Source organism: Vulpes vulpes, chromosome 10, assembly GCF_048418805.1.
Source record: "Vulpes vulpes isolate BD-2025 chromosome 10, VulVul3, whole genome shotgun sequence".
Lineage (NCBI taxonomy): Eukaryota > Metazoa > Chordata > Mammalia > Carnivora > Canidae > Vulpes > Vulpes vulpes.
This window is the reverse complement of record NC_132789.1, coordinates 25,060,175-25,086,018: the sequence shown is the minus strand read 5'-3', so window position 1 is coordinate 25,086,018 and position 25,844 is coordinate 25,060,175. Positions and strand designations below refer to the sequence as shown.

General features: G+C 46.4%; 1 protein-coding gene across 8 annotated transcripts in view; it reads left to right on the top strand.

Annotated features, from left to right (window-relative positions):
• MORC2 (MORC family CW-type zinc finger 2) overlaps nucleotides 1-25,200 on the top strand; it is a 42,672-nt gene extending 17,472 nt beyond the window's left edge. For 2 of the 8 annotated variants that reach the window (XM_025985899.2, XM_025985902.2), the window contains exons 4-27: nucleotides 264-332; nucleotides 850-940; nucleotides 4,149-4,257; nucleotides 8,337-8,496; nucleotides 8,609-8,720; nucleotides 9,209-9,334; nucleotides 9,955-10,034; nucleotides 10,757-10,839; nucleotides 11,395-11,480; nucleotides 12,600-12,740; nucleotides 12,837-12,991; nucleotides 13,107-13,235; nucleotides 13,727-13,832; nucleotides 14,147-14,279; nucleotides 15,457-15,531; nucleotides 15,652-16,032; nucleotides 16,619-16,750; nucleotides 17,384-17,438; nucleotides 17,854-17,995; nucleotides 18,118-18,378; nucleotides 18,466-18,559; nucleotides 22,034-22,222; nucleotides 22,316-22,408; nucleotides 23,520-25,200. In XM_025985899.2, the coding sequence (XP_025841684.1) occupies nucleotides 264-332; nucleotides 850-940; nucleotides 4,149-4,257; nucleotides 8,337-8,496; nucleotides 8,609-8,720; nucleotides 9,209-9,334; nucleotides 9,955-10,034; nucleotides 10,757-10,839; nucleotides 11,395-11,480; nucleotides 12,600-12,740; nucleotides 12,837-12,991; nucleotides 13,107-13,235; nucleotides 13,727-13,832; nucleotides 14,147-14,279; nucleotides 15,457-15,531; nucleotides 15,652-16,032; nucleotides 16,619-16,750; nucleotides 17,384-17,438; nucleotides 17,854-17,995; nucleotides 18,118-18,378; nucleotides 18,466-18,559; nucleotides 22,034-22,222; nucleotides 22,316-22,408; nucleotides 23,520-23,588 (3,071 nt within the window). In that variant the 3' untranslated portion in view covers nucleotides 23,589-25,200. The remainder of the gene's footprint in view (nucleotides 1-263; nucleotides 333-849; nucleotides 941-4,148; nucleotides 4,258-8,336; nucleotides 8,497-8,608; nucleotides 8,721-9,208; nucleotides 9,335-9,954; nucleotides 10,035-10,756; nucleotides 10,840-11,394; nucleotides 11,481-12,599; nucleotides 12,741-12,836; nucleotides 12,992-13,106; nucleotides 13,236-13,726; nucleotides 13,833-14,146; nucleotides 14,280-15,456; nucleotides 15,532-15,651; nucleotides 16,033-16,618; nucleotides 16,751-17,383; nucleotides 17,439-17,853; nucleotides 17,996-18,117; nucleotides 18,379-18,465; nucleotides 18,560-22,033; nucleotides 22,223-22,315; nucleotides 22,409-23,519) is intronic. The other 6 variants (XM_025985900.2, XM_072723174.1, XM_025985901.2 and 3 more) reach the window with 4 other exon arrangements.
• Nucleotides 25,201-25,844: the final 644 nt, after the last annotated feature.

The following is a 25,844-nucleotide window of genomic DNA, read 5'->3' as shown; positions in this document are numbered from 1 at the left end:
ATCTTGATGCCTTTATTTTTAAAAAGAAAAAGGAAAAACATGCATATTCAGTGGTCCTAGGTGTGGTTAGTCTAGTGGACCAAGTATTTCTTTGATAGTAAGGGCCCTGACATTTATCAGCTAGGGCTATTAGAAGGAAGAGCTAGGTTTGTCCTAATCTCTTTGGACCCAGATGTTAAATTGATCCACCTTCTTCTGACCTTACCCATGTTGCTACCCTCTGGTAGGTAACTTCGCAGTAATAGCAACTGCTTCTTTTACAGAAAGGCGAGAGGACCTTCGAGGAGGATTTATGCTCTGCTTTTTGGATGATGGAGCAGGAATGGATCCAAGTAAGTAATGAGATGATTACTGCTTTTGGGGGAGGATGTAACTCTTTTTACTGAATACTCATTGTGTTGTTTTTCTGTTGCCTTACCGTTGTGACTAGAAGATCCACCTGGAGAGAGAGAGGTCTGTTGCAACATCTCAGGCTTAATTCCACTAATGGATTTGCCAGGTCTTGTCCTAGTATAGTAGATAGTATCTGAATGGCAACCCAAAGTCAGTCAGATTACCTGTTTCTTGACATGGTTGCACAACATCCTGGAGCTGGAACTACAGAGGCCTCCCTCAGCCTTCATACCATATTCTGGTAACAAGAAAGTCATAGTGATAGGCTGTACTGACAGGCCAGTCAGAGGTTGCCTCCCTTTGCCTCATGGTTGTGAATTTCCTTGGAAAGTGATTTTTCCTTGGAAAGTAGACATGCAGCCCTGCTTAGATTTAACAAGGCTCAGACCTTTGAGTTGTGAGGATCCTGGGGAAGAAATGCAAATACTTCACTTTCTTTTGTGCCTGCCACTTTAGGTGATGCTGCCAGTGTGATCCAGTTTGGGAAGTCAGCCAAGCGAACACCTGAGTCCACCCAGATTGGGCAGTATGGGAATGGATTAAAATCGTAAGTATACTAGAAGCCTATCATAGGACTCAATACAAAATCAAGCATGCTCTCCTGCTGCTGTACAATGGAAATTTTTCAATTCCTTATCCTTTAGTCAGTATAACTCTGAAACATCAGAAAAATCAGAAAGAAATGGTAGTTTGGGGACTTAGTAACTTGTTTAGCCAAAACTTGTTTAGCCAAGTTTTCCTTACAGATTGAAAGTATGAACAGCCTAAACCATTTGGGGTGAGAGAAACAAGTTGTAGGTTTCTCTTGGCAATGTACTCTGGAACCACATCTCTCCTCCTGACGAAAATTCTTACTTTTACCCCATGGTTTCAGGATGCAAGTGGTTGTTTTGCAGGGTTAGATGTATCTGAGATGGTAGAGAAATTGCTTCATGGCACAGCAGTGTTCCCAGCAGTGTTCCCTGAGCACCTGTCACATGTCATGTTTTGAGCCCAGGCACTGGGGGATCCAGGGTAAGAGAGATCTGAACCCTCCCTCTCAGAGGACATGATCTCTCCTCCTGTGTCCTGTTGGACCCAGTAGCAGGGACTTACCTAATGTCTTCAGATCCCTTGGGTCTTTCTCAACCCTTGGTTCCCACTTGTTTGGTGTTTGGAATGTGTTGTTCTGATTTTGAGTGAAGCCCCAAGAGAAAGGTTTCTATTTCTGAAATGCTCACTTCCAGCTGTACATACCTTTGGATGGAATAAGATTTAGTGGAATTGGAGTTTGTACAAATGGAATTCTGAGTCACGTTTCCAGTAAACGTGTTGTTTTGAGAGAGGGTGGTGCTTTGGTCAGTCAACAATCAGTTGTGTCTCATATGCAGCGTGCTTTGGATGTGTAGCAGTGAAAGAGTGTGCTTTCAAAGACATTAGGGACATGGTACCTGGACTTTTTAATTGGTCTTTCAGGGGAGAAACCAAATGGTAATAACAAGTACTTACCACGTGCCAGGCACTATGCTACAAATTTTACTTGGATGATTTCATTTAATCCTTTTATTCTCATTTTCCAATGAGGAAATTGAGGTTTATGGGGATGAAGTGATTTGCCTAGAGGTATAAAAATATTTGCCCGAGTGTAGAGCTGAGATATGAACCAGGTCTTTCTACTGCAAAGCTGGAGCTGTTGTCCATCTCACTTCAGTCCTATTAAATTAAATTCCAAATCTCAGGCACTTAATTATTTCTCTGAGCCTCAACTTCCTCCTTTGTAAATTGGGAGTGTAATACATGCCAGGTAAGTTAAAGATTAAATGCTCCCATTATTGTGAGAGCCTTAGACAAGTTTCTGGATTGTTTTATTTCTCCTTTGATCTCACCATTCAGTTTCCTGGCCTGATTCACTAGATCTAGGGTAGGGCCTAGGAGTCTATGGATTCTGGTGATTCTGGGGCTAGTGCCCTAAATTCCCAATAACAGGTCTCTTAGAGTCAGTGTGAAAGATGAAGCCCCAACTTATCTGGATTGTAGGCCAGCACCTTCTACCTGGTCTTAGCAGTTCTGTGGCCTCAGGCAAGGTATTTCATGTCTCTGAATATCTGTTTTCTAATCTAGAAAATGGGGTCCTATTCTCTGACATTCTCCCTTACAGAGCAAGTTTGAGGAGCAAACAAAATGTGACTCTGACCATGCTTAGAAGACCAGGAAGTTGAGTGTTGTCATTAGTGTATTTTAGTAGAATGAGTTTTGTAAAGAACCCATTGAGTTGGAGCCATCTAGTGTTGAAAGTGTATTTATTTTGAAACCAATTCAGAAGTTGAAAAGTTTCAGGAGGGAGTGATTTGTGGTGAGAATAGGGCTGAGAAGCAATGAAGTCAGCAGAGAGGTGGCATTTTTGAGGTTGTTGCTCTTCAGCCTCCCAGGTCAGGATCAAAGAGGGAAGAAAGAAGTACAAAGTGAGAGTTTTTGCCAAATTCGGGCAAGAGCAAGCTTTGACAGAAAACAAGGTAATGTGCCTCATTTTGCTATCCATAAGCTTCAGAGAAGAAGGAGGAGGGTTGTGAAATCTGTCAGAAGGAGTGTTGCCAGCATCTTTGGAACTGGAGGAGGAGAAGAGAACTTGGCAGCCCCCAGGGTGTCTCTGGATAGTGTCCTGGGCGTTTTCCTGAGCATTTGGGGAAATGGGACATGGCATTCATTTATGTGTTTGGCTTGCCAACCTGGTTTGTATTCGTACATAGAAGAGAGTAATGAGGCTTCCCACTGCCATCCCCTCCCTGGGGTATTATGAAGGCTAATGAGATAACAACCATAAAGCCCCAGAAGCTGCTCAGAAGAAAGGAGTTAAACAGCCCCATTGTTAAGTGGGTAATGAACTGTTAGAACTTCTGCCCTGTTCCATGTTGCCCAGAAAGGCCTGTTCTTGCCTGTTCCTCAGAAGATTTAATGTGGCCAAACAGGAAGGAAGCAGTTGATTCCATTCGGACTTTCGTCTTGTGGAACCCAGCCTCAAGGCACATTTCCCAGAAACCATTTGTGTCTAAAAGTAGGGACTGCCTATGGCATAATGAGCTTGAGGTGGCAAAACAGTTTTGAGGGAGAAGGTAATTGTAGTTACAGGGCATGAGCCAATTATAGGCTTCTTAAAAACTGTGATTAAGAATTGTGTTGTGTATGGTTAGCCCCTATATTTGGCTGAGCCTTAGGGTCATACTGGTTTCTTTTTGAGGATTTACAAGAGTAGATTGTGGGCTACACCCTTGATAGTGCTGCCATTTGATGACTGAATGAGAAGGGAGTTTGTGTCAACAGTGGAAGGATCAGGTGGGAACTAGATGTGGTCAGTGTGGAAGATGATGTGTTGAGGGTATTGATTCCTGGAGGGAAATCTGGTGGTGGCTCAAAGAGTACAGCAGCCCTAGTGTGGCGGAGATGAACCTGATGCATGGGCAGCAGAATTACTTACCATTGTGGCAGTAGGTTGGGGGCGAGACTGACTTGGGGCTGATGATCTGTGGTGAATGTGTCCAAGAAGGGTGGTGAGGGAGCCCTGTAAGGTGGGTAAGTAGAGTCAGGGACAGCAAAAACTGATGGAAGAGTAGAGGAAATGAGGGCTTGGACTTCATCATCTCAGGGTCCTGGGAAGGAGGGAGGCCTTGAGGAGAGCCTTCAAAAGGTAATTTCACTCATGTCCAGAGAGCGAATGTGTTTCTTTTTCAGATGAGTTTTTGAATCCCTGGGAGAACAACCCATTTCTGCTTTCCTTTCAGGGGCTCAATGCGCATTGGGAAGGATTTTATACTCTTCACCAAGAAGGAAGACACCATGACCTGCCTCTTCTTGTCTCGGACCTTTCATGAGGAGGAAGGCATTGATGAAGTAGGTTCTGTCCTTGTGGTCTGAGTCATCATCTCGCATTTCCTAGTCTGCCTAAGTTATTTGTGATGCTGGGCTCATTGGGGTTGCAGGATTGCAGCCATGGCCCCATTATGGGATTAGCTAGTTAGTTGAACTGATTGAGGGGTTAGGCATACCTCTTAGTGTGAGAGGAGGTAAAAATCTCAAAGCTTCAGAGAATAGGTGTCCTATTAGAATGAGGCCATTAAATGGCAGGGACCAAGAGTTGGATTTGTATCTTCTTTAGACTTGCAGCCAGGATTCAGTCTGGCAGGGTGGTTTTTTTTTTTTTTTTTTTTTGTATTTATTTATGATAGTCACAGAGAGAGAGAGAGAGAGGCAGAGACACAGGCAGAGGGAGAAGCAGGCTCCATGCACCGGGAGCTCGACGTGGGATTCGATCCCGGGTCTCCAGGATCGCGCCCTGGGCCAAAGGCAGACGCCAAACCGCTGCGCCACCCAGGGATCCCTGGCAGGGTGTTAATATGAAGAGTTTTATCAAGTGGAGTGTTTTAACTTGACTGTGGGTAGAGATCACAGCCTGCCATAGTAATAGGAATTAATAATAGGAATAGACTGTTTTTTCCATACGCTGGTGATTTTGTGGAATGTTATGAAGGTATTTTCCTTTTGAAGAAATATGTTGATTTAATCATTTATATCAGAAGGTGGAGTCAGATACCTGTAGGGCCTGGACAGGTAGTGAAGCAGGTAACTATATGGAAAACATCACGGTAAGCTCTTTGCTAAATGATAGATGACACTTAGTCCCAGCTTATCATTGATGTGCTAGAAAGAAGTCCTAATGAATCTAGAATATTTTGATTTTATAACATTTCAGTAATTACCTATGTAAGCTAAACACATGCTCAGTTGATTCTCTTTGCGGCATGGTGGTTCAGACATCCACAAAGCTGATGTGGTGAAGTCTGTGCTTCTTCATTGTGGGGATCAGAGACAGCTTTAGTCTGCCCAGCCTCAGACTGGACTCTTTTCTTCCTTTCATGTGTGAGAAGTGGCCAGAACTTTAGAGAGGGGTCTGAGAGGGTCTGCAGACAGAAATCCACAGATGTCATGTAAATAGGTGAACTCAGTCAGGGTTTCGAGCTGATTAATCTCTCTTGGTTAGCTGTGATTAAATTCGTGCTGGCCCTGTTTAGATGTGAGCTTAAATCGTAGCATATTAGTTCATATTGGGAATGAAAAACTGTCTTTTTTCCACCACCAAACACTGGCAAGCTAGTGTTTTTGTTTGCCTTTTTAGTGCACTGTATCAGTTCATCTATCATGCATGCAGTGAGACAAGTGCTATAGCTGGAAAAAGCAGGCTCCTGGGAGAAGGTGGGGCCAAAGAACTTTTGTCCAAGCTGCGGTTTTCAGTAATTTTCAGATGGACTGTGGACAGTGGGAGGAGGATGGTCAAGTTCATGGAAATGGTGTGTTCAGGGTCCTGAGGGTTCGTATGTGCTGTGGGAAGGGACTTGGCAGAGGGGCTACCTGAAGAAAGGTGGTGGCCTCTTGGAGAGCAGGCAGGGCCAGGTCAGGCTTAATCTCAGGGCTTTGGTGAGTGCGGGATTTTACTAACAGCAGCCTTCAAAGGTGTGGCAGTATTAGATTCCCTCTTAAAAAGATCCAGTTTGGTGGTGGGCAGGGCGCGCCTGGGTGGCTTGATTTCATCTCAGGTTGTGATCTCAGGGTCATGAGATCGAGCCTCATGTTGGGCTCTACACTGGGTGTAGAGCTTGCTTTAGATTCTCTCTGTCCCTCTTCTTCCCCTTTCTACCTGCTTGTATTTTCTCTCTCTTAAAAAGAATCAGTTTGGTTATTGTGTGATAACTGGATTGAAAAGACCGATGTTGGAGTAGACTAGTTAACATTCCCTAGCTGTGTGTAGCATGCCAGGACTGCAGCAGGAAGGTGAGAGAGCTAGGAAGAATTGTCATTTCTTTGACATGTGGGGCCTGTAAATCTGGTGTTTGATTAGTGGAGAGCGGAAAGGGGAATGATGTAGGTTCTAGTGTGGCAGCTGGGGCATGGTGGGCTGTTTGGAGCTAGTGAAGAATGGAAGAGAGGGGCATCCTACTCTTTGATGAAGAGTGTCAGTTTTCTCCTGGACTTGGAAAGTTAAGTCTGGGTCATGAGCTTTTGTGGGGAGGCCTGGGCTCTGGGATCCTTGGTAACAGATGAGCTTACCTAAAAGTGTGCAGAGTGAGAAGAGCACCTGAGATCTCAGGGATGTTCTCCCCTAGGGAGAGGAGGCGGCCACAGAAGAGATAGGAGTGGCCAGATGGGTAACAGGAAAACCGGGGGAGTGGTGACATTGAAACTAAAGAAGTGTCCTGATGGCCAGGATGGGTGCCAGTGGAAGTGTATGCTGTGTAAAGTAATGCTATTGTCACCTGGGGCTGCTGTGAAGAATGGGAGTTGCAGAATAAGGTACACATTCACAGAACACAAATGGAACTCAGTTCCCCGGGTAAAAAAGCTAGGTTGAAATTTTTTCCTTACTTGGTGCTTGAAGGTCACTATTTTGGATTGTACTGTAGTGCGAACTCAGCCAAGATTTCAAAATAAGATCATTTTGACTGGGTAGGAATGTGTCCAAACCAGCTCCAGGGATGAATACCATTAGGCAGAAAGCTTCTTAGAAAAAACCAAAATGTTTCAGAACCCTTAACAGTTTATCACTCTGGCACTTGTTAAAATAGAGTCTTTTTTTTCCTCAGGGTGGGCAATTTGATTTGAACCTTTGGGGTGCCTGGACTGATTAGCTTTACAGAGGGAATCAAGCAGTCAGCTATCCACAGGGCTTGTGGGCAGCTGTCTGGGAGAGGAGCACATCTAAGCCTCTGGGTGTGGCACTTGAGGGTAGGGTTTTAGAAGACAGAGTAGGATTTTTTCCCCCAGTTTTATTGAGGTGCAATTTTATCACTCTATCAATCAGGTAGGATATTTAAAAACATAAACATAGATTATTCCGTAATATGGAATAGTGTTTATTAAAACACAGGTAGAGTTGAGAGAATAATTATAAAGTGAACACCCAGGTAGCTGCCATAGTGGAGTGATACTAGAAGCCCCCAGTGTACCCCTCACTAGTAATATTCTTTACTGTACCTCTGAAGGAACTGCCTTCAGGTAATTTTTGTAATGATCATTTCCGTGTTTCTCTTTATAGTTTTGGTATCTGTGTTATATATGCATTCTTGAATAATAGTTTTGTCTGTTTTATGACATTTATATAGTGGGCACATAACATACAGTGGGTTTTTTTTCCCTGTTTTTTTGCCATTTTCATGTACACTGGTTGTTTGTTTGTTTTTTAGTACAGGGTGTACAGAGGGAGAGGGAGGATCTCAAGCAGGCTCCATGCCCAGTGCAGAGTCCAACACGTAGCTTGATCTCACCACCTTGAGGTCATGACCTGAACCAAAATCAAGAGTTGGACACTTGGACACTTAACTGACTGAGCCACTCAGGCACTCTGTATATAACATTGTTTTTTGAGATTCATCCATGTTGATGCTAGTAGCTGTTAGTTTGTCCATTGTCATTACTACACACTATTTCATCCGTATAAATATACAGTAATATAACTTTTCCAGTCTTTATTTGATATTTTTGTTACTCTTATATGTTTGCTGGTACATATGTACAGAGGCTTCTGCTAGGTTATAACCTGGGAGTGGAATTGGTGAGTTGTCAGTATATATGTATCTTCAGATTCACTAGATGAGTACAAGTATCTCTTCAATAGTAGAAAGAGTAGAATTATTACCAGGTAAGGAGAATGGCCAGGACTATCCCAAGGAGGGAACTGCCCATGCAGGGACCCCCACGGCATAAATCAGCATATCCCAGAGGACCTGGTGCTGTGAGGCTGAGTCTTGGGAAGGGATAGAAGCCACAGAGTCTCTGGTGGTAGGCAGCAAAGCTTGGACCTCCTCTCTGGGGCAATGTGGAGCCATTATGTGGAGAGAAAGGAACAAGATCGGTGCACATTTTGGGAGAAACCTCTTCTGGGTCCTCCCTTAAAGCATCTGCTTGTGCTTTCTCCATAGGTGATAGTTCCATTGCCCACCTGGAATGCTCGGACCCGGGAACCTGTCACAGACAACGTGGAGAAGTTTGCCATCGAGACAGAACTCATCTACAAGTATTCTCCCTTCCGCAATGAGGAGGAAGTTATGACTCAGTTCATGAAGATTCCTGGGGACAGTGGTAAGTAGGCTTTGAACCTACAGCTCCGAGAATCCAGGAGCTCCAGAGCCATGAATAGTATGGGGATGTGCAGGGGGTGCCTTGCAGGGTGAAAGGAGGATTTGTTTCCCAGGAACACTGGTGATCATCTTCAATCTCAAACTCATGGATAACGGAGAGCCAGAGCTAGACATAATCTCAAATCCAAGAGATATCCAGATGGCAGAGACTTCCCCAGAGGGCACGTGAGTGTGGCTGGAATGGGAGGGAAGGTTTGGAACTGATGTTCGTTTTCTTTCTGAGGGAGAGCTTAGAGGGTGACTTCAGGGAAAGAGGAGGGAGCTCATTTCCTGAATTTCCCAGTTCTTGGAGTTGATGAAGCTGAGCACTCAGTGTTTTCTTACAAGTAGGAGGATGAATAGGACAGCAGCTCCTCAGCTAAGTCAAAAGAAAAGATTGATGATCTCTTGCTCCAGCTCCTTGATTTGGAAACTGAGCCTAGAGATGGGAAAGGATTTGCTGGGTTTAGGGTGGTCGGGCTGGGTCTGGTGTCTGTGGAGTGCTTACGCTGGTGATGTGAGGGGTATGCTGCCCACACTGAGGGAGCAGCCCTTCAGGCTGGTGAGAAAAGCCAAGATGTGAGGTGGATAGCCTGCAGAGAGGCTGTCCTGTCATATTTTGGTCAAGCTGGCTGTAGAGTAGGTGATAGCACTCCTCTTCCTGCCACCTCTAGGAAGCCAGAGAGGCGCTCCTTCCGCGCTTATGCAGCTGTGCTCTATATTGATCCCCGGATGCGGATCTTCATCCACGGGCACAAGGTGCAGACCAAGAGGCTCTCCTGCTGCCTATATAAGCCCAGGTAGGGGTCTGCCCACCCTGGTCTGCTGTTTCCCTTGAGCTAAGGATGGGGCCTATGGGGCCTTGGCTCTGTGTCTGGGGCATTGTTGGAGTGATGCTAGGAGTGATGATAAGAGGCTCTGACAGTGTTGTCTGCATTTGGGCCTTTAAGCTCCTTGTGATTTACTGCGTAGAAACTTCTAAATCCTGAGGGGGGGGACACAGATGGCTGATGAGCTGTGGAGGTTGGCTCGTGAAGCTCATGGAGTATGAGTGCCTTCTGTGACATGGAGGGTGCTCTGCCTGGCACAGTGAACTGTCTGGGCCTCTCAGCTTCAGGGCCAAGGGGCCTATAGACACTACACAGGAGAACAAAGGCCCTGGCTGATTGCTGAGATTTGTTTCTACTGTGGGATTAATGACACACCTGGTGAGTAGTGGGGTTGCTTATCAAAGATGGGAGCAAGGGGCAGGTGGAATAAGGAATTGAGTTGTTTGCTAAAATAACTTCGTTTTTTAACTCATCATGAGTACAGTGTAATTTGGGAGGAGGCAGGAAGGCAGGGTGCTTCCCGCATTGCTCACGTTGCTGCCCTACCCCACTGCTGCTTGAGTCTTTAGGTTGCTTTTTCCCCTGTTCAGGATGTACAAGTACACATCAAGCCGTTTCAAGACTCGTGCAGAGCAGGAGGTGAAGAAAGCTGAGCATGTAGCACGGATTGGTAATGCACGCACCCCCACCCCCACTGGGCAGGAGGGGGATCAGGTTGGGGTTGTCCGGGGAATACTTGTGACCAAAGCAGGATCCACAAAAAGCTCTGTCTAGCATCCAGAGTCAAACTGTTCTCCTGAACCACTGATCTAGTTCCTCTTGCACCCCTCCCCCTGCATGCCAATCCTTTCAGCAGTTTTTCTCCCCAAATTCTACTTTCTCTTCATCAGCCATTTATAGGGACTTATCTAAAACTGTGTCAGTTCCTTGGCTTGCCCAGAGTGAAGAATCTCACACTATCCTCTGGCCCAAATACTTGTGAAATTGGTTTTCCTGACTGCAGGGCAAAAATCTCAAGGTCTCTCATGCTGACAGGGTTTCTTGGCTGCTTGATGGAGAGTGATTGGCTGAGGACTTTGATAACTTCCAGCTCCTGCTGAGGATGTAACTGTTGCCTTGGGTAGTTTTTGACCTGTTCTGATTCATTTGTAAAGTTTAAAAAACATGTCTCAAGTATAAATAGTGCCTGTTTTCTTTGGGGCCTCCAAATGAAAGGATTTTCCTTTTTGTACTGACTGCATTCCAGCCAGGGAGGCTGCTCTCCTAGCACTCCTGTTCCTTGGCGGTGTACATACATCTTGTTTAGCAAGTGCTATACTGTGGCATTCAGGATGGAAGACTAAGTGTTTTTGAACCTTTGTGTTCTTCACTGTGATTTCTTCTGGATTTCAGCTGAGGAGAAGGCACGGGAGGCAGAGAGCAAAGCTCGGACCTTAGAAGTTCGCCTAGGTGGAGACCTTACTCGAGACTCAAGGGTAAGGCCCCTGATCTGTACAGCTCTTCTCTAGCATTTCTGGCATTAGTATCCCAGAGCTGGCCTGGGATCAGGCTAGTCATGAACTCTTTCTAAAGCTGAAAAATGGGATGTTAAGATGTTTCCGTAATCACTGTTGAACACACTGTGTGGCAGAATCTTGGCCGATCATTTATTTCAACATCCTAACAACCATATAAAGTGGCCACTGGTAGTATTCTCAGTTTATGGAAAGGGAAATTGAAGTGAAGATGGTCACTTGCCCCAGGTCACACACAGTAGGTAAGGGGTCTGAGCAGTTCTCTTTACCACTCTCTGACATACACTTCTGTAGACTTACTATTTCAGTTGGAGTGTTTGTTCCTTCAAGTCAGCCTAGTCAAGTGAAGCACAGCTTCTGAGTTTGTCAGTTTGAGTTTTTAAAGAAGTAAATCTCTTAAGTGTGGTTTTGAATCCATGTGATTTAAAATGAGAAATTTCAGATGTTTGTTATAATATTGACTGCTGCGGCCCAGAGCCCCTCCTCCACTCACCTGGTGCCATTGTACATTTTCAGGTGATGTTGAGGCAGGTCCAGAACACAGCCATTACTCTGCGCAGAGAAGCCGATGTCAAAAAGCGGATCAAGGAGGCCAAACAGCGGTGAGTGCCGGGGCTGGCTTTGTTTTTTTGTTTTTTTGTTTTTTTAGTTATATAACACTCATTATTGACAATTAAAGAGCTTGGGGAATCTCTCCCCACCCTGTGAGGTTGCCATTTTATTACAACGATTGCTTTGAGAGCACCATTGATGTTGTGATCCCAAATGCTTGTTAAATGCCCACTGCAGGTTTTTTTCCTGAGCTAGGAAAAGGCAGAGCGGGGCCAATCCCTGGTAGAGAACCCAGACCTTCTTTCCTAGCAACTCCTGTTCTATCTTCCCTCCTTCTCTTTCTTCTTCCTTATTTTTTCTCTCTCTCCTGTCTTTTCTTCTTTTTTCTCCTATTCATTTAAAGGATTTATAAAATGCTCATTTGTATGAAACTTATAAAACACATACCTTTTTAAGAAATACGACTTTAAAACTCGCTTTATGTTTGTACCATCTGGTAATATCTACCCTTAATATTTTACCCCTGGATACAAATGTGGAATGCATAGGTTGAGTTCTGGACCTTTTTCATCTAGAATGGGTCATCCTGGCTAATTAGATTATCTCCATGTCTCATCTTATGTTTGGAGCTTCTCGGGTCTCTGGATTTCAATTCCTGCATTGCTGCTTCTTGGCCTTACTGCCACAGGCATAGGTTTCCGGATTCTTCTGAGTCAGTGCACTGCTCATACATCTTCTTTTCAGCTCCATGATTTTGTTATTTATCACAGGAGAGTCTCTTCTAGATGTTCTTGTTCTGGTGAATTTTTTACTTTTTTAAAATTACTGTCGCATTAGTGGAGTAGGTATAACCTTGTGTTTAGTCCACCATGTAACTATCTTTCCAGAGGTTTGCAGCAGCTTCAAAGTATCCCATTCATACTTAAACCCATCCTGTTTTGTAACCAGAAGCCAAAGTCCTATGCTTTTATGTAGGGATGCGTAGAGTCACTGTGCAGCACCGTATCCCTATCAAATCTAACAAGTTACACATTGACTGGAAATGCAAAACTTGCATGTTTTTTTTCTTAACGTGTCTCAAGTTTAAGCTTAAGCTAGCATATCTTAAAGACCATGGTGGTTTTGTGTTAATGGATTGATCTGCTTAAATTCATCTTGTGTCTTCTCAGAGCACTTAAAGAACCTAAGGAACTGAATTTTGTTTTTGGGGTCAACATTGAACACCGGGACCTGGATGGCATGTTCATCTATAACTGTAGCCGCCTGATCAAGATGTATGAGAAAGTGGGCCCACAGCTGGAAGGGGGCATGTGAGTATTGCCCAAGGAGAGTTTTTCAGCCCTAGGCAGATGACAGGATGTGTTTGGTCAGTGGGGTGACAGAGCTCTGTCATCTTCTCCCTGTAGGGCATGTGGTGGGGTTGTTGGGGTTGTTGATGTGCCCTACCTGGTCCTCGAACCTACACACAACAAGCAGGACTTTGCTGATGCCAAGGAGTACCGGCACCTGTTGCGGGCAATGGGGGAGCATCTGGCACAGTATTGGAAGGACATTGCCATTGGTAATTCCCTTTCTGTTCACTTCCAACCTTAGGATACTCTTAGTGCCCAATAGTGTAAATTTAGGAAGAGTGAGAAGCTGCCTCCTGATATATTGTGTGGGTGTTTGCTTTCCAGCCCAGAGAGGAATCATCAAGTTCTGGGATGAGTTTGGCTACCTCTCTGCTAACTGGAACCAGCCTCCATCCAGTGAGCTACGTTACAAGCGCCGGAGAGCTATGGAAATCCCAACCACCATCCAGTGTGGTGAGCTGGTGGTCGGAACCTCCTCCTGACTCTCCACCACAGTCCATGAGCCTTTTTCTCTTTCCCCTTGCGGGCCTCCTGACTGACATTCATGGACTTTTGGTCCCACTGGGAATGAGTCTGTTTGGTGATGGCCCTGGGAGCTCAGTCTTGGTGCTATGTCAAGTCCCACCTGTCCCTCCTGAATGAGGTAGAAGGTGTCTTGGCCAAGCCTCACTTGGTTTGATACCACATTGTTAATGGTGCGAGTGATGATTGAGCCACTATCCTTTTTGAGGAGGTGGAGAGGCTGGGAACATTGAGAATCCACAATATAAAGTGGCTATTCTTGCTGGAATCACTGAGAATTACTGTTCTGCAAGGAAGGAAGGGTTGTAGCCTGAGTAAAGATCTTTGCATGGAAAGTTGGGAGCATCTTTGCCTTGGGAACCTGCTTATACTGTTAGCGGGCATGACTGCTGATGTTTGTGGGGATGTTTTCTGTGTCATAGATTTGTGTCTGAAGTGGCGAACCCTCCCCTTCCAGCTGAGTTCTGTGGAAAAAGATTACCCTGACACCTGGGTTTGCTCCATGAACCCTGATCCTGAGCAGGACCGGTGAGCACTTGCTCTAACAAGGAGACTGTGGGTATCTTCTCTCTCCCCCACTGTATTCTTTCTACCCTTTGGGTAAATAATTTGCTGTGCATCTTGAGGTCAGTGCTAATATGCTCATGTCTCTGTCTTGCTGCAAATAATAAGTGCTCTGGAAGTAAGAATAGATGTCTGTCCTGCAGTGAGTATTAATTCTGTACATTTGGGAACCTTGAGGTCATTGCTGTGGTGAAAGCATGGGTTGGCTAAAGAGGAAGGACCATGTCCTACCTAGGGTTCTGTTTTGGGACAACCTCCCTAACACTCTCTTTCTACAGATGTGAGGCTTCTGAACAGAAGCAGAAGGTTCCCCTGGGGACATTCAGAAAAGACCTGAAGACACAAGAAGAGAAGCAGAAGCAGCTGACAGAGAAAATTCGCCAACAGCAGGAGAAGCTAGAGGCCCTGCAGGTGCGTGTGTTGTGGGCAGTGGGCAAAGCCAGCTTGTGTCAGGTCTCTCTGGGATGGAACAGGAACCTTCAGTGGCTCCCTGGTTTTTGAGTACACCATGATCATCATTTTTAAAAATCACACTGCTGTTTTATGTATTCCAACGTGGTCAGAAAATAAGTATTCTACTATAGAGGTAACCACCACTAACTGACAATACCCTTCTAACTTTTTATGATTGCCTGTGTACACATGAATATATGTAATAAAGTGGAAATCCTGTGCCATGACATGTCACATTTTTTTTTAGTGCATACTTGGGATATTTTTCTGGAAGTGAATTTGAAAGAGTAAAAAGGGTTTGTAAAATTTTGTGGCTTTTTATAACTACTTCCAAGTTTTTCTCCAGGAGATGTACTAGTTTGGTTTTTTTTGTAAGCAGTACATTTATTTTAAAGTATTTTTTGCAAATTTGACAGGCAAAAATATATATCTTATGATTTGAATTTTTGATTTGGAGAGTTTTTTTACTCAGCTATTTGTTTCAGAATAGCTTATTCTCATTTTCTTAATTGATTTGTCAAGTTTTTGAGACATATTTATGGTATTACTCCTCGATCATTTTTATTTTTATTTTTTATTTTTTAAAAAATATTTTATTCATGAAAAACACAGGGGGGCGGGGCAGAGACACAGGCAGAGGGAGAAGCAGGCTCCATGCCAGGAGCCTGATGTGGGACTCGATCCTGGGTCTCCAGGATCACGCCCTGGGCCAGGCATCCCCCTCCTCTATCATTTTTATTAGAAAAAAAGCTTTTTCTTTTCTGGCTTCTGTGTCTGTGCAGATGTTTGCACTAACCTGGATGTCTTACACCTGCCTCCCTGCCTACTGAATCCCACTTGTCCTTTCTGGCCTTTTCTATCACACGTTTCCTAACTTTTCTGGCTTCTTTTATAGGAATTTAGTTCATTGACACTTTCTCTTAGTCTCTCAGTTGCTAGATTAGTCACATAGAATCCTGATGATTTAGTGTTTGTATTTTTTGTCTCTCCAATGAGAATGAGTCTCTTATAATAGTAGGACTGTGGTCTAGGTTTTCTTTTTTATTTGCCCACTGTCCCAGACACAGTAGGGATCCAGAGAGTTTGCTTGAACGTACCAAGATATGCAAACAACTTCATCATTTTTGCCATGCAGAAAACCACACCTATCCGCTCCCAAGCTGACCTGAAGAAATTGCCTTTGGAAGTGACCACCAGACCTTCTACAGAGGTAAAATCCAGGAGGTGGGGAGTGGGGGGGGGAGGGGGTTGGTGACTTTCCCTTAGGTGTCTTGTGCTAGGATAAGTGTTCCGTTCTCTTCCGTTCTCACTCTGTTCCGTTCTCTTTTAGGAACCTGCACGTAGACCTCAGCGACCTCGGTCGCCTCCTTTACCTGCTGTGATCAAGAATGCCCCAAGCAGACCTCCTTCCCTGCAGGCTCCCAGGCCAGCTAGCCAGCCCCGAAAGGCTCCTGTTATCAGCAGTACCCCTAAGCCTTCTACCCTGGCAGCTCGGGAGGAGGCCAGTACATCCAGGCTGCTGCAACCACCTGAGGCACCCCGAAAGCCTGCTAACACACCGGCTAAGACTGCGCCCCGGCCCACTCCTATGGTGCAGCCACTGTCACCATCTCTGCTACCCAACGCCAAGAGCCCTCGGGAGGTCCCTGCTCCCAGAGCCATCAAGACTCCAGTGGTCAAGAAGCCAGAGCCACCCAGTAAACTCTCCCCAGTGAGATGCTTTTCCTCTTCCAGCTCCAAGCCTACCCTCAGTGGTGTAGGAACGGTATCAGGCTGTGTCAAAGCTGTACTGGGGGAGCCTTATTGGAGATCACCAAACCTCAAACTTCCTGTTGCCCCTAAGGAGGAGTCTCAATAGCCAAAGGGACTTTCTCTGGTCAGGGCACAGAGCATGTTGGTTTCCTGTCCAGGGAGCTCTTCAGTATTCCCTTTGTGTTTTGATCTGCCATAAATTTGAGTCCCCTCCACCAGCTTCTGTGGTATGGGCATAGGTTGGCAGCCTGGTGAAAGCCGTGGTGGGTTGCAGCAGTCAGCAGCATGTTTCAGGGAGGTCACAGCTGGTGCCAGGGAGGCTAAAGGAGAAGTAAACTGAGAAGCTCCCCCTATGACAGCTTTGAGCAAAGGTCCTTGTGGGCACAGGGACCAGGAGGTTGCTGTATACTGAGTAATGTCAGGGGAGGCTCAGCCGTTGGGTAACTGAGAAGCACACAAGTGTTACTGCTTCTTTAGGCCAAATGGAATCTTCTGCACTTCAGGGGCTGATAGGGCCCTTCACATTCCTTCTCCTCTTGCTGTAGACCACTCCTGGTCGGAAGCGGACTCTTGGGGTCTCTGATGAGGAAGAAGCCGAGGAAGAGGCTGAGAGGAGGAAAGAAAGGTCTAAGCGGGGCAAATTTGCTGTGAAGGAGGAAAAGAAGGACTTGAATGAGGTAGGTGGTCCCAGGTGAAGTTAAAACCTCCTCAGGGTTGCAGTCTGCACCAGCTCTGTTTCTGTTTTGATTTGAGCCTTCCAGAAGCCCAGTTCATCTCTGTAGGATCTTAGTCACACAGGTGATTTAGAAACATGGTGTCAGGCACCCTTCTGAGTGAGACTGGCTTCTGGCTCTCATCACAGGCTGGAGGTCACACACAGATCAGGGAGGCTTGAAACCGTTTGCATCCCTGTGTGACTTTCATTTGGATACTGTCTTGTTTATAAAGGTGGCAGAAGGGTTGACACTCAAGGTTCTGATTTAGAGAGCAGTTCTTGGTGAGACATGGAGATTTAAATGGTGACATAAGGGACACCTGGGTGGCTCAGCGGTTAAGTGCCTGCCTTCAGCCCAGGGTGTGATCCTGGAGTCCTGGGATCGAGTCCCACAACGGGCTCCCTGCATGGAGCCTGCTTTTCCCTCTGCCTGTGTCTCTGCCCCTCTCTCTCTGTGTCTTCATGAAAAAAAAAAAAAGTCACATAAGACAACATGAAGTGACAGCTGAGGACCCTGGATTGCCAAACATGCAAAAATATGCTTATCAGGGACACTGGGGATGCTTTTAACACTGTAACATTGTTCTCCTTGCAGCTCTCAGACAGTGCTGGGGAAGAGGACCCAGCTGACCTTAAGAGGGCCCAGAAAGGTAAATTCGGGGAGGTACTTGGCAGCCTGTCGGGGAAGGGGATAGCGGGGCCCCTCAGCCAGCAACAACTTATCCTGAAGGTTCTTGGAGGCTTTCCTGGTTCTGGGCTCTTGTGTAGCAGTGGTTCCAAGTCTAGTCCCAAGAAGAATTCTGAAGATAGCACACCCTTATGTGTATTTTTAGCACAAATTTCTTGGCTTGCACTTCTGGCAGTCACTCATCCTGCTGCTCTTTGGCACCCTCATGGCAGATGGGGAAGGAGACCAGGGTGGCTGGGCTCCATGTTCCTGGCAAAGTACTGGCAAGCATTTAGGGGTTCTTGTCCTAGCAAGTCCTTGGACTGCCTCTCTAGGTGGCCCTAGCTGAGTAGGGAACTCCGTTAATTTTCTGACTCACTCCATCATCATTCTCTTAGATAAAGGGTTGCACGTGGAGGTGCGTGTGAACAGGGAGTGGTACACAGGCCGTGTCACAGCTGTGGAAGTGGGCAAACATGTGGTGCGGTGGAAGGTGAAGTTTGACTACGTGCCCACAGACACCACTCCGAGAGACCGCTGGTAACGCCCCTTTCCAGAAGCCCACAGAGTTGTCCAGGCCAGGGGGTTCTGTCCCAGCCTCCCAGCAGGCGGCCCATCCTGGGTGCCTGGAGCATACATGACAAGTGCTTTGTGCCTCCTAGGGTGGAGAAAGGCAGTGAGGATGTGCGGCTGATGAAGCCCCCTTCTCCGGAGTACCAGAGCCCTGACACGCAGCAGGAGGGTGGGGAGGAGGAGGAGGAGGAGGCAGCGGTGGCGGCACCACTGGTGCCGCCAGCGGCAGCAGCCCAGCAGGCTGTAGCCACGGCAGAGCCCTCTACTTCTGACTGCATCCGCATAGAGCCTGACACCACTGCCCCGAGCACCAACCATGAGACCATTGACCTGCTCGTCCAGATCCTCCGGTACATGTGTCTTCCCAGTCAGGCTAACTCTGGCTCTCTACCTTCTTCTTGCTATTCTGAATTCCTCTTCCTACCTTCTTTCTTTAGGAATTGTTTACGGTACTTCCTGCCTCCTAGTTTCCCCATCTCCAAGAAGGAGCTGAGTGCTATGAATTCAGATGAGCTAATATCATTTCCTTTGGTGAGTTTAGCCTTTTATTTTTATTCTGCATGGCCCCTCAGCTTCATGTTTATTGTGATTGCCAGCTCTTGTGTCATTCCCCCCCACCCCCACCATTTTGCTGCCCACCTCCCCTATGCCCCCTCACAGCCTCTCTTTTGCTGAGAGAAATAGAAAACATGTAGAAAAAAGTGCCATAGCTGGCTATGATTGTAGTATGCAGAAGCCAACCACACCGTTCCATAAGATGCTGGGGCTGAGTCCTCACTTAAGGACAGCAGGCCTGGTTTGACATTTCCTAGAGTGTATCTGTTTTCCTCCGCCCCAGCAGAGGGAGTAAACTTGTCCCAGGCAACAGTGAAGAACTTAGACTTAAAGTGCCTAAAACTTGACTCTTACAGTGAGGTAGAGATGTGGGTAGTGTTATTTTGTAAGCACTGGGTGTTACTATGCTAAAGTGGCATAGGCCCTGTGCTGGATCTCTTAATGAGCAGCAGTAGAGAATCCTGCCTCCCAAGTGCCTTATGATTCAGTAGAGACTGAATTTTTAGTAGGTAGCTGGACATGAGACTGAGAGCAGTAAGTGCCATGGAAGCAGTTGGGCTATGGCAGCCTTGGGGAGGGAGCAGCAGTCTGAAGATGTGGGTCTCTGCAAGTGCCTGTGTAAGTGACAGGGAAGATTTGAGGCAGGGCGACTTTGTGAGCAGGGGGTCAGAGGGATGAAAGTTCCCAGGGCAAGGCAGCAGGCTATGTGGTGAGCATTTAGGGAAGAAGAGGGCCCTGAGAGTCAAGATATGGTACTTTTTGAATGTCTGATCTTTGGGGCTTAGTGGTTTAAACCTTGTATAAAATGGAGGGCCAGCAAAAGTTTTGAGCCAGGGGAATTGTCATTCTGAACCTGGTCTAGGGCAGAAAAACAAACTTTTTCTCTAGAGGGCCAGTTAGCAAATATTTTCAGCTCTGTGGCAGCTAAACACTATGACACTGCAGTAGATCATTTGTAAAGGAATGGATGTGGCTGTTCTGTAGTAAAGTTCTATTTACAAAAAGAGGTGGTAGGCTGATTGGGCCTGGGGCTCTAGTCTGCTGACCCTGCCCTAAGAGGATAGCTCTCATGGCAGTAGGTTTGAGTGAGATGGGTGGATGGAAGATGCCGGGGCAAGAGGGCCAGTTGAGTTGTGAAGGGTCAGAGATGAGGGAATGGGAACTTGAGTTAGAGTGGTGGGAGTGGACTGGTGGGTGAAAGGGCCATGTCAGAGATGGTTGACTGGAGGCAAATGATGGGGGAGGAGGCAGAGGCCATGTACTTCTTTGTGTCTCAGGCCTGTGGGAAGTGATGACAAAGCTATTAACTGGGAGAGAAAACGGTGGGTTAAGAGCGGTGATAAATTGTGATTTGTGTTGGGCTGGGAACACTGGCCATCTGCATTTCTGGTGATGTTCAGTGTGCAGGTCGAGATCGGGGATGGGGCACTTGGAGGGGTGGGACGGTTAGGGCTGCAGATGGAATCTGGGAGTTGTCTTCCTCAAGTGGGACAGATATGTTTGTTTGGAATAGCTTAAGTTTTCTAGGGAAGAGTTTCTAGAGAACAGAACTAGAATTGAAACTGTAGATATTGGGCCCTTGTGTGGCAGCTGTGTGAGAGGAAGAGGAGGGCTTTTAATCTTCATTCTACTAAAGAGGAAGAGATAGGGCTTTTAATCTTCATTCTACTAAAAAGAAAAAAAGGAAGTATTAGGAGTTGAAGAAACTGAGGCTCAGGTGAAGAATCTGTTGTGATAGAACCCAGATTTGAATCCAGGTACTACTACTTTAGGACATGGGGCTTGCCCTTCTTCCAGTACTGCCTTGCTTCCCATGAGAGGAGAGGGCAGGTGCAGGCTGAGGAAGCTAGAGGATGGCAGAGCTCATCAGAAAGCTTCCTCAGAAAGCTCTGTGTCTCAGCTCTGGCCTTTGTTGAGGCTGCAGCTGCTCTCTGCAAATCCCATGAACAATCCACTAATTAGGATGCTTAGGTAGGTGGCCTGGCATCCTCTTGTCAAATTTGTTGCTTGTGGTTTAAAGTTGTTGCCAGACTCAGAGCAAAGCCTGGGTCCACTGGGATCTTCACTGTTCAGACCAAAAACACAGTCAGCCAGGAGCATCTGAGCTTTTGTTAGCATCTGAGCTAATAAAAGAGTCTATTAGCTACCTTATGCTTGTAAAAGGAAGTATACCACCAATGCATCAAGTTTATAGTCTGCTGACTGTAAGGTCTAAACTAATTTTTTTTTTTTAAACTAATTTTTTTAACGTCAGGGACACAACAGACAGAGATTTCTAATGTTCATTATGTTCTTGTCAGTCTGTGTAAGATCATCCTTTTTGCCATCATCCTGGATGGGAGTTTCATAAAGTCCTCAGGAGTCCTACAAATACTAGATTTAAACATATATGTTTTTAAAAAGTATTATAACTGTACAAATTTATAATAAATGAAGAGTTAAAACTAACTCAAATCATAGGCTCAAGACATACTGAGTTTTAATATTTTGGAGTCTGCCTAAACACTTTGTGCTACCGGGGTAATTATTTTTAATGGAAAACTTCAAATTTCTCTTGCCATTCTGGTTTAATAGGATAATACTCTAAATTGTAAGGTAAATGACACAGTTAAGTACTTGCCAGTAACACTTTTTAAAAACAGCAGTCAGGAGCCCTCAATGTCAGGTAGCTCATACATCTTTATAAAAGCATATAAACCCACGAGTTGATAAGACTACAGTGGTCAGCTAGGACCATTCATTTTCATCAGAATGGTGTTATTCTCAAGGGTAACTTATGAGTAAATGATGTTGTAAGTTTGAGTTTTGAAAATAAACAGATACTGCACAGATTTTTTTTACAATTAGGTTCCATGTAACATTTCTTTTGAAGCAACTGTCCTAGCTTTTAGAAGTTTGAAAAGCTTCATGCCTTGATAAACTGCTAGTTAACATCAGTACTCCACACCTTGGAAATTTCAGGTACTTAGGAAAGACAGTAAAAATTCTAATGTTGCTTATTAGTATACTGCACAAATCTGGAGGTATCCACTGTTGGTGGGTGCTTGATAAATATTTCTGGAAGAGAACTTCTGCTTCTGACATTGTGAGGTGTGACTTAGGATGGGCTGCCAAAAGGACTGTGGTGAAGTTAGAAACATGTGATTGAGCTGGGAGAGGGACTTGTCCTTTTCGTGCCAACTGCAATGGAAGAATCATCCCTCACATTTACTAATCGCTTGCTGTCAAGGGCTGAAGGGTTCACATAGGTGATCCCATCTCTTTCTTCATGGCAACCTCATGAGATGGGCATCAGGTTTTTCCACTTTGGAGCTGGAGAGCCTATTTATCCCTTGTCTGTGACATCCCTTCACACTGAGCCAGTTGCATAGGGATACTGGAGCCCATCTAGAGAGGCCCTGGGGACCCCTGTAAGCTCATGCACTTACCCTCTGGGTTCCCTCCCTACAGAAAGAGTACTTCAAGCAGTATGAAGTGGGACTCCAGAATCTGTGCCATTCCTACCAGAGCCGTGCTGACTCACGGGCCAAGGCCTCCGAGGAGAGCCTGCGCACTTCTGAGAGAAAGCTCCGAGAGACAGAGGAGAAGCTGCAGAAGCTGAGGACCAACATCGTGGCGCTCCTGCAAAAGGTGCAGGAGGTGAGCCAGGCAGCCCTCTCATTGCAGCTGGACCACCTGGTGTCTCAGGGAGGGGGGCCTGGGCACCTCCTGCTCCCTTCTCCCCACTCACAGGAATCTGTGGTTCCAACCCTGGCTGCACAGCATCCTGACCAGGAGGGCTGGAGGTGGTGCGGCTGCCTGGGCCTCATCCCAGCCAGACCCACGGTATCAGATTTTTGCCCTTGTTTAGATCTTCTCATTTACAACCTGGTTTGAGAATCCTCCGAGCCATAAAACAGAAATTCTCACTTTTCCAGATGACGCCCAGATTGGGATTGTAAGGAGTACCCCTTTAGGGTCTCAGTCCTTCATCCAGGCAGTCAAAATTGTGGACTTGCTTTGTTTCCTGTGGGATATTGGGTGAACCAGATAGGCAAGATATGGCCCAACACTCATGGCCCTACACTCATGGCCCAACAGACTGGTGAAGGACACAAAATTATTGATGGCAGGAAGTTCTATGAAGAAAACACTTCATGTAAGAGAAGGAAGACACAGAGGCCACTTAGGGTGTTCAGCGGTGGCCTGAGAAGGGGATATTTGAGCTGAGAGTAGAATCAGTCACATACAAGATGTGAGTGCTTTGGGCAGAGGAAAGGGTAGGACCTAAGGCTCAAGGCAGGGAGTTGCAGGCAATAGAAGAGGCAGGGCCTGTATGAGGTGAGCTGTCCCTGGAGGGGTATGGCCCAATCCTGTTTGCAGATTAAGACATTTAGTTGGTTGGTTATAGGAATTCCTGGAGTGGGGTGGAAGTTAGAATCCAGGACTTGGGTGAGGAGGTTCCCATACTTATCTGAATGAGAGATTTTGATGGCCTGAATCTTGGTGACCATGTGAAAGGCAGATTTGTAATATTTGCGGGGGGGGGGGGGGGGGGGGGGGGGAGGAAGGAAACAGGGGTGATTCTTCTGATTTGTCTTGAGTCCCTGGGTGAGGGAAGGTGGTGGCCTATATTGAGATGGGCACAGCCTGGGGTGGGGTGGTGCAGTTGGGCTGTTTTGAGTGTACTGAGTCTGAGAAGCCTGCAACACATCTAAGGCACCCAGGATCCTGGGGCACACAGGGCAGGAGCAGGGCAGGAGCAAGAAATCTGGGCGTCATCTGTGTATTGAGGATGGGAAGGGGGAGAAGGATCAAGGTGGGACAGGCCTTGACAGCCGGGGGGGGGGAGAGGAGGGGACTCTGGGCTCAGGCTCCATTGCCTGCAAGAAGGATGGGGAGGTGGGCCCCCCCTTCTGCCTTCTGGCCCCCACCTGACTGCTTTCTTCTATTCCAGGACATAGACATCAACACAGATGATGAGCTGGATGCCTACATCGAGGACCTGATCACCAAGGGGGACTAAGGGGCTCAAGACAAAAATCAGCTCCTCTGCCCTTCAAGGCAGAGTTCTTGGGGGGTGGTGTTTTGTTCATGGGTGGTGGACTTACCTTGGTTTGACTCACATGAGACATTTGTGCTTTTGGAGGGAAAAATACTCTGATTCTTTGAATCTTCCTCCCTAAGTTTATAAATATTTATTTTTTAAAAGAAATAAGATGCTGCGCCTGCTGTGAGACCATACATTTTTCTTTTGGTGACTCCTGGGCAAAGGACAGAGAACCGGGATGCCAAGCTCCTTCTCTTGGCTCCTGGGTCCCAAAGATGTGGTAAACCCAGTGTCATCTATAAGTCGGAGAGGCTCCAGGGGCAGGGCTGGTCTCTTCTAGAGGATGAACAATGTTGAAATCTGAGGGGTAGGGGAGGGAACAAGCCTTCCAGAGTGGTACTTTTCCTAGAGGCTCTGATCTAGGGGACCCCTGGAGGCAGTGGGTCAGGATAGAGGCTCAGTGCTGAGCAGCTCCCATCTCAGGTCCAGGACATGACCTCCAGTTCGACCTCACCATCCATCACTCAAGTTCTCTCTGTGGCAGTGATTTCCTCAGTTAACCATGCATGGATAGTGAGGTTTTCCACCCCAAAAATCTGAGTCCAGGTGGAGTAGTAGATCTGACTCTAGTGGGCTGTACCCTGAATGAATGTTTGAATTCCAAAGGATTCTTTTTGAAAACCTTTGTGACAGTGCCCCTGGTACTGATCTGGTGGTGACCTCTGCCGGTGGGTTTGACAGGGTCTGGAGGGAGCACGCTGCCCAGATGGTGCCGGCTGACCTGGAGAGCCTGCTGCTGCTGCTGCTTTTACAGTTTCCCCCCGCCTGGCCCCACCAGTCCCTGCTCTGGGCTAGACAGGAAAAGGGGTCACTGAGCCACAGGGACTCCAGAGGCAGCTTTTTAGAAAGCACACCATGCCTTCCCTCCCATCTAGTCACAGCGTCATTCAGCTGTGTCCCTCAAGTGACTTCTCAGGGTCAAAGACAAAGGCAAGAGTTGCTGAGTTTCTCTTTAGTCACTGGAAAAATTCTGGTTTGATTTTCCCCAACTGTCTTCTCTCCTCTTTATTTGGGGACTTTGGGTTTTCTAGAGGCACAAGAACTGTGGCCTGGTACCGCTAGTCTGGGATTCAAACCTTTCTGGGTGTGTTTCTGCCATCTATCCACCTCAGGTCATCATGGCCCACATGCCACTCCGTGGCCTCTGCAGGAGACTGGGAGGTGCTGATGAGGGAAGTCTTTACCCACTTGTGTGCCCAGAAGCACCTGCAACTTGTGGGTTTGGGGCTTCCCCAAACCACATCCCTGGAGGAGGGTTATTTGGGGACATACCACTCAGAACTTGGCCTCTTCCTCTGGAAGATTCTCTGAACCTCGGGGTTTCTTGAGCTGGTGATTACTCTCCTTCCAGCTCACTCTCTTCATCCCAGGCAGCATGTGGTTCATGTTTGTCCCCAAACCTATTGTTTGAATCTAAAAGGAAGTTGGTTCTGCATTTTTATCAGAGGGTGTAATACCCACCTTTTTTATTTACACACCTGTAATCAAAATGCAATACTATAAAACTTTTGCTGGTGAGACTCCTGAACTCAGTCTGTTTTCTTCTGTTAGTAAAATCTAGCACCTTCTTTCTACTTCATTCTTTCTACCACTGTGGCTTTAAATGGATTTCAGATATTTCTTCATCACGATCTTCCTTTTTCTGTATCCACCCTCCTTACCACAGAAACAAATGCTCAATTTCTTAAGATGTTTTAGCTTGAACTTCGGTGTATCCATTTTGTTTAAATCCAGTCACAGCTGTACTGAATGCAGCCTGTGTCCCAGGCAGAGCTCCTGCCATTCTGGTTGGGAGATAAACTGCCTGAAATTGTCTGAGGACTTGGGAGGAGGGAGTGGTCTGGCTGGTCTGTGGCCCAAGGGTCCCTAGCACAGTGGCAGCAAAACAGGTGAATACAGAGGAGCAATGGGGACTTTCTTTGGTTTTAAGTGACACAGCATACCGTAAGAATTCAAACAGTACAGAAAGGCTGGAAAGCCTGAAAAGCAAGACGCCCTTTCACCCTTGACCCCTATTTTCTCCCTGAGAATAATATCCATACTTGTCCACACATCCACTCTGTTCAGTTTCTGCCTGTTTCCCACAATGTATCTTGGAACCTGTTTCAGAATAGCCAATATGGGTCTACTTTTTTCTTCTGCAAAACCCATAGCATTTCATTGTCTTGGATG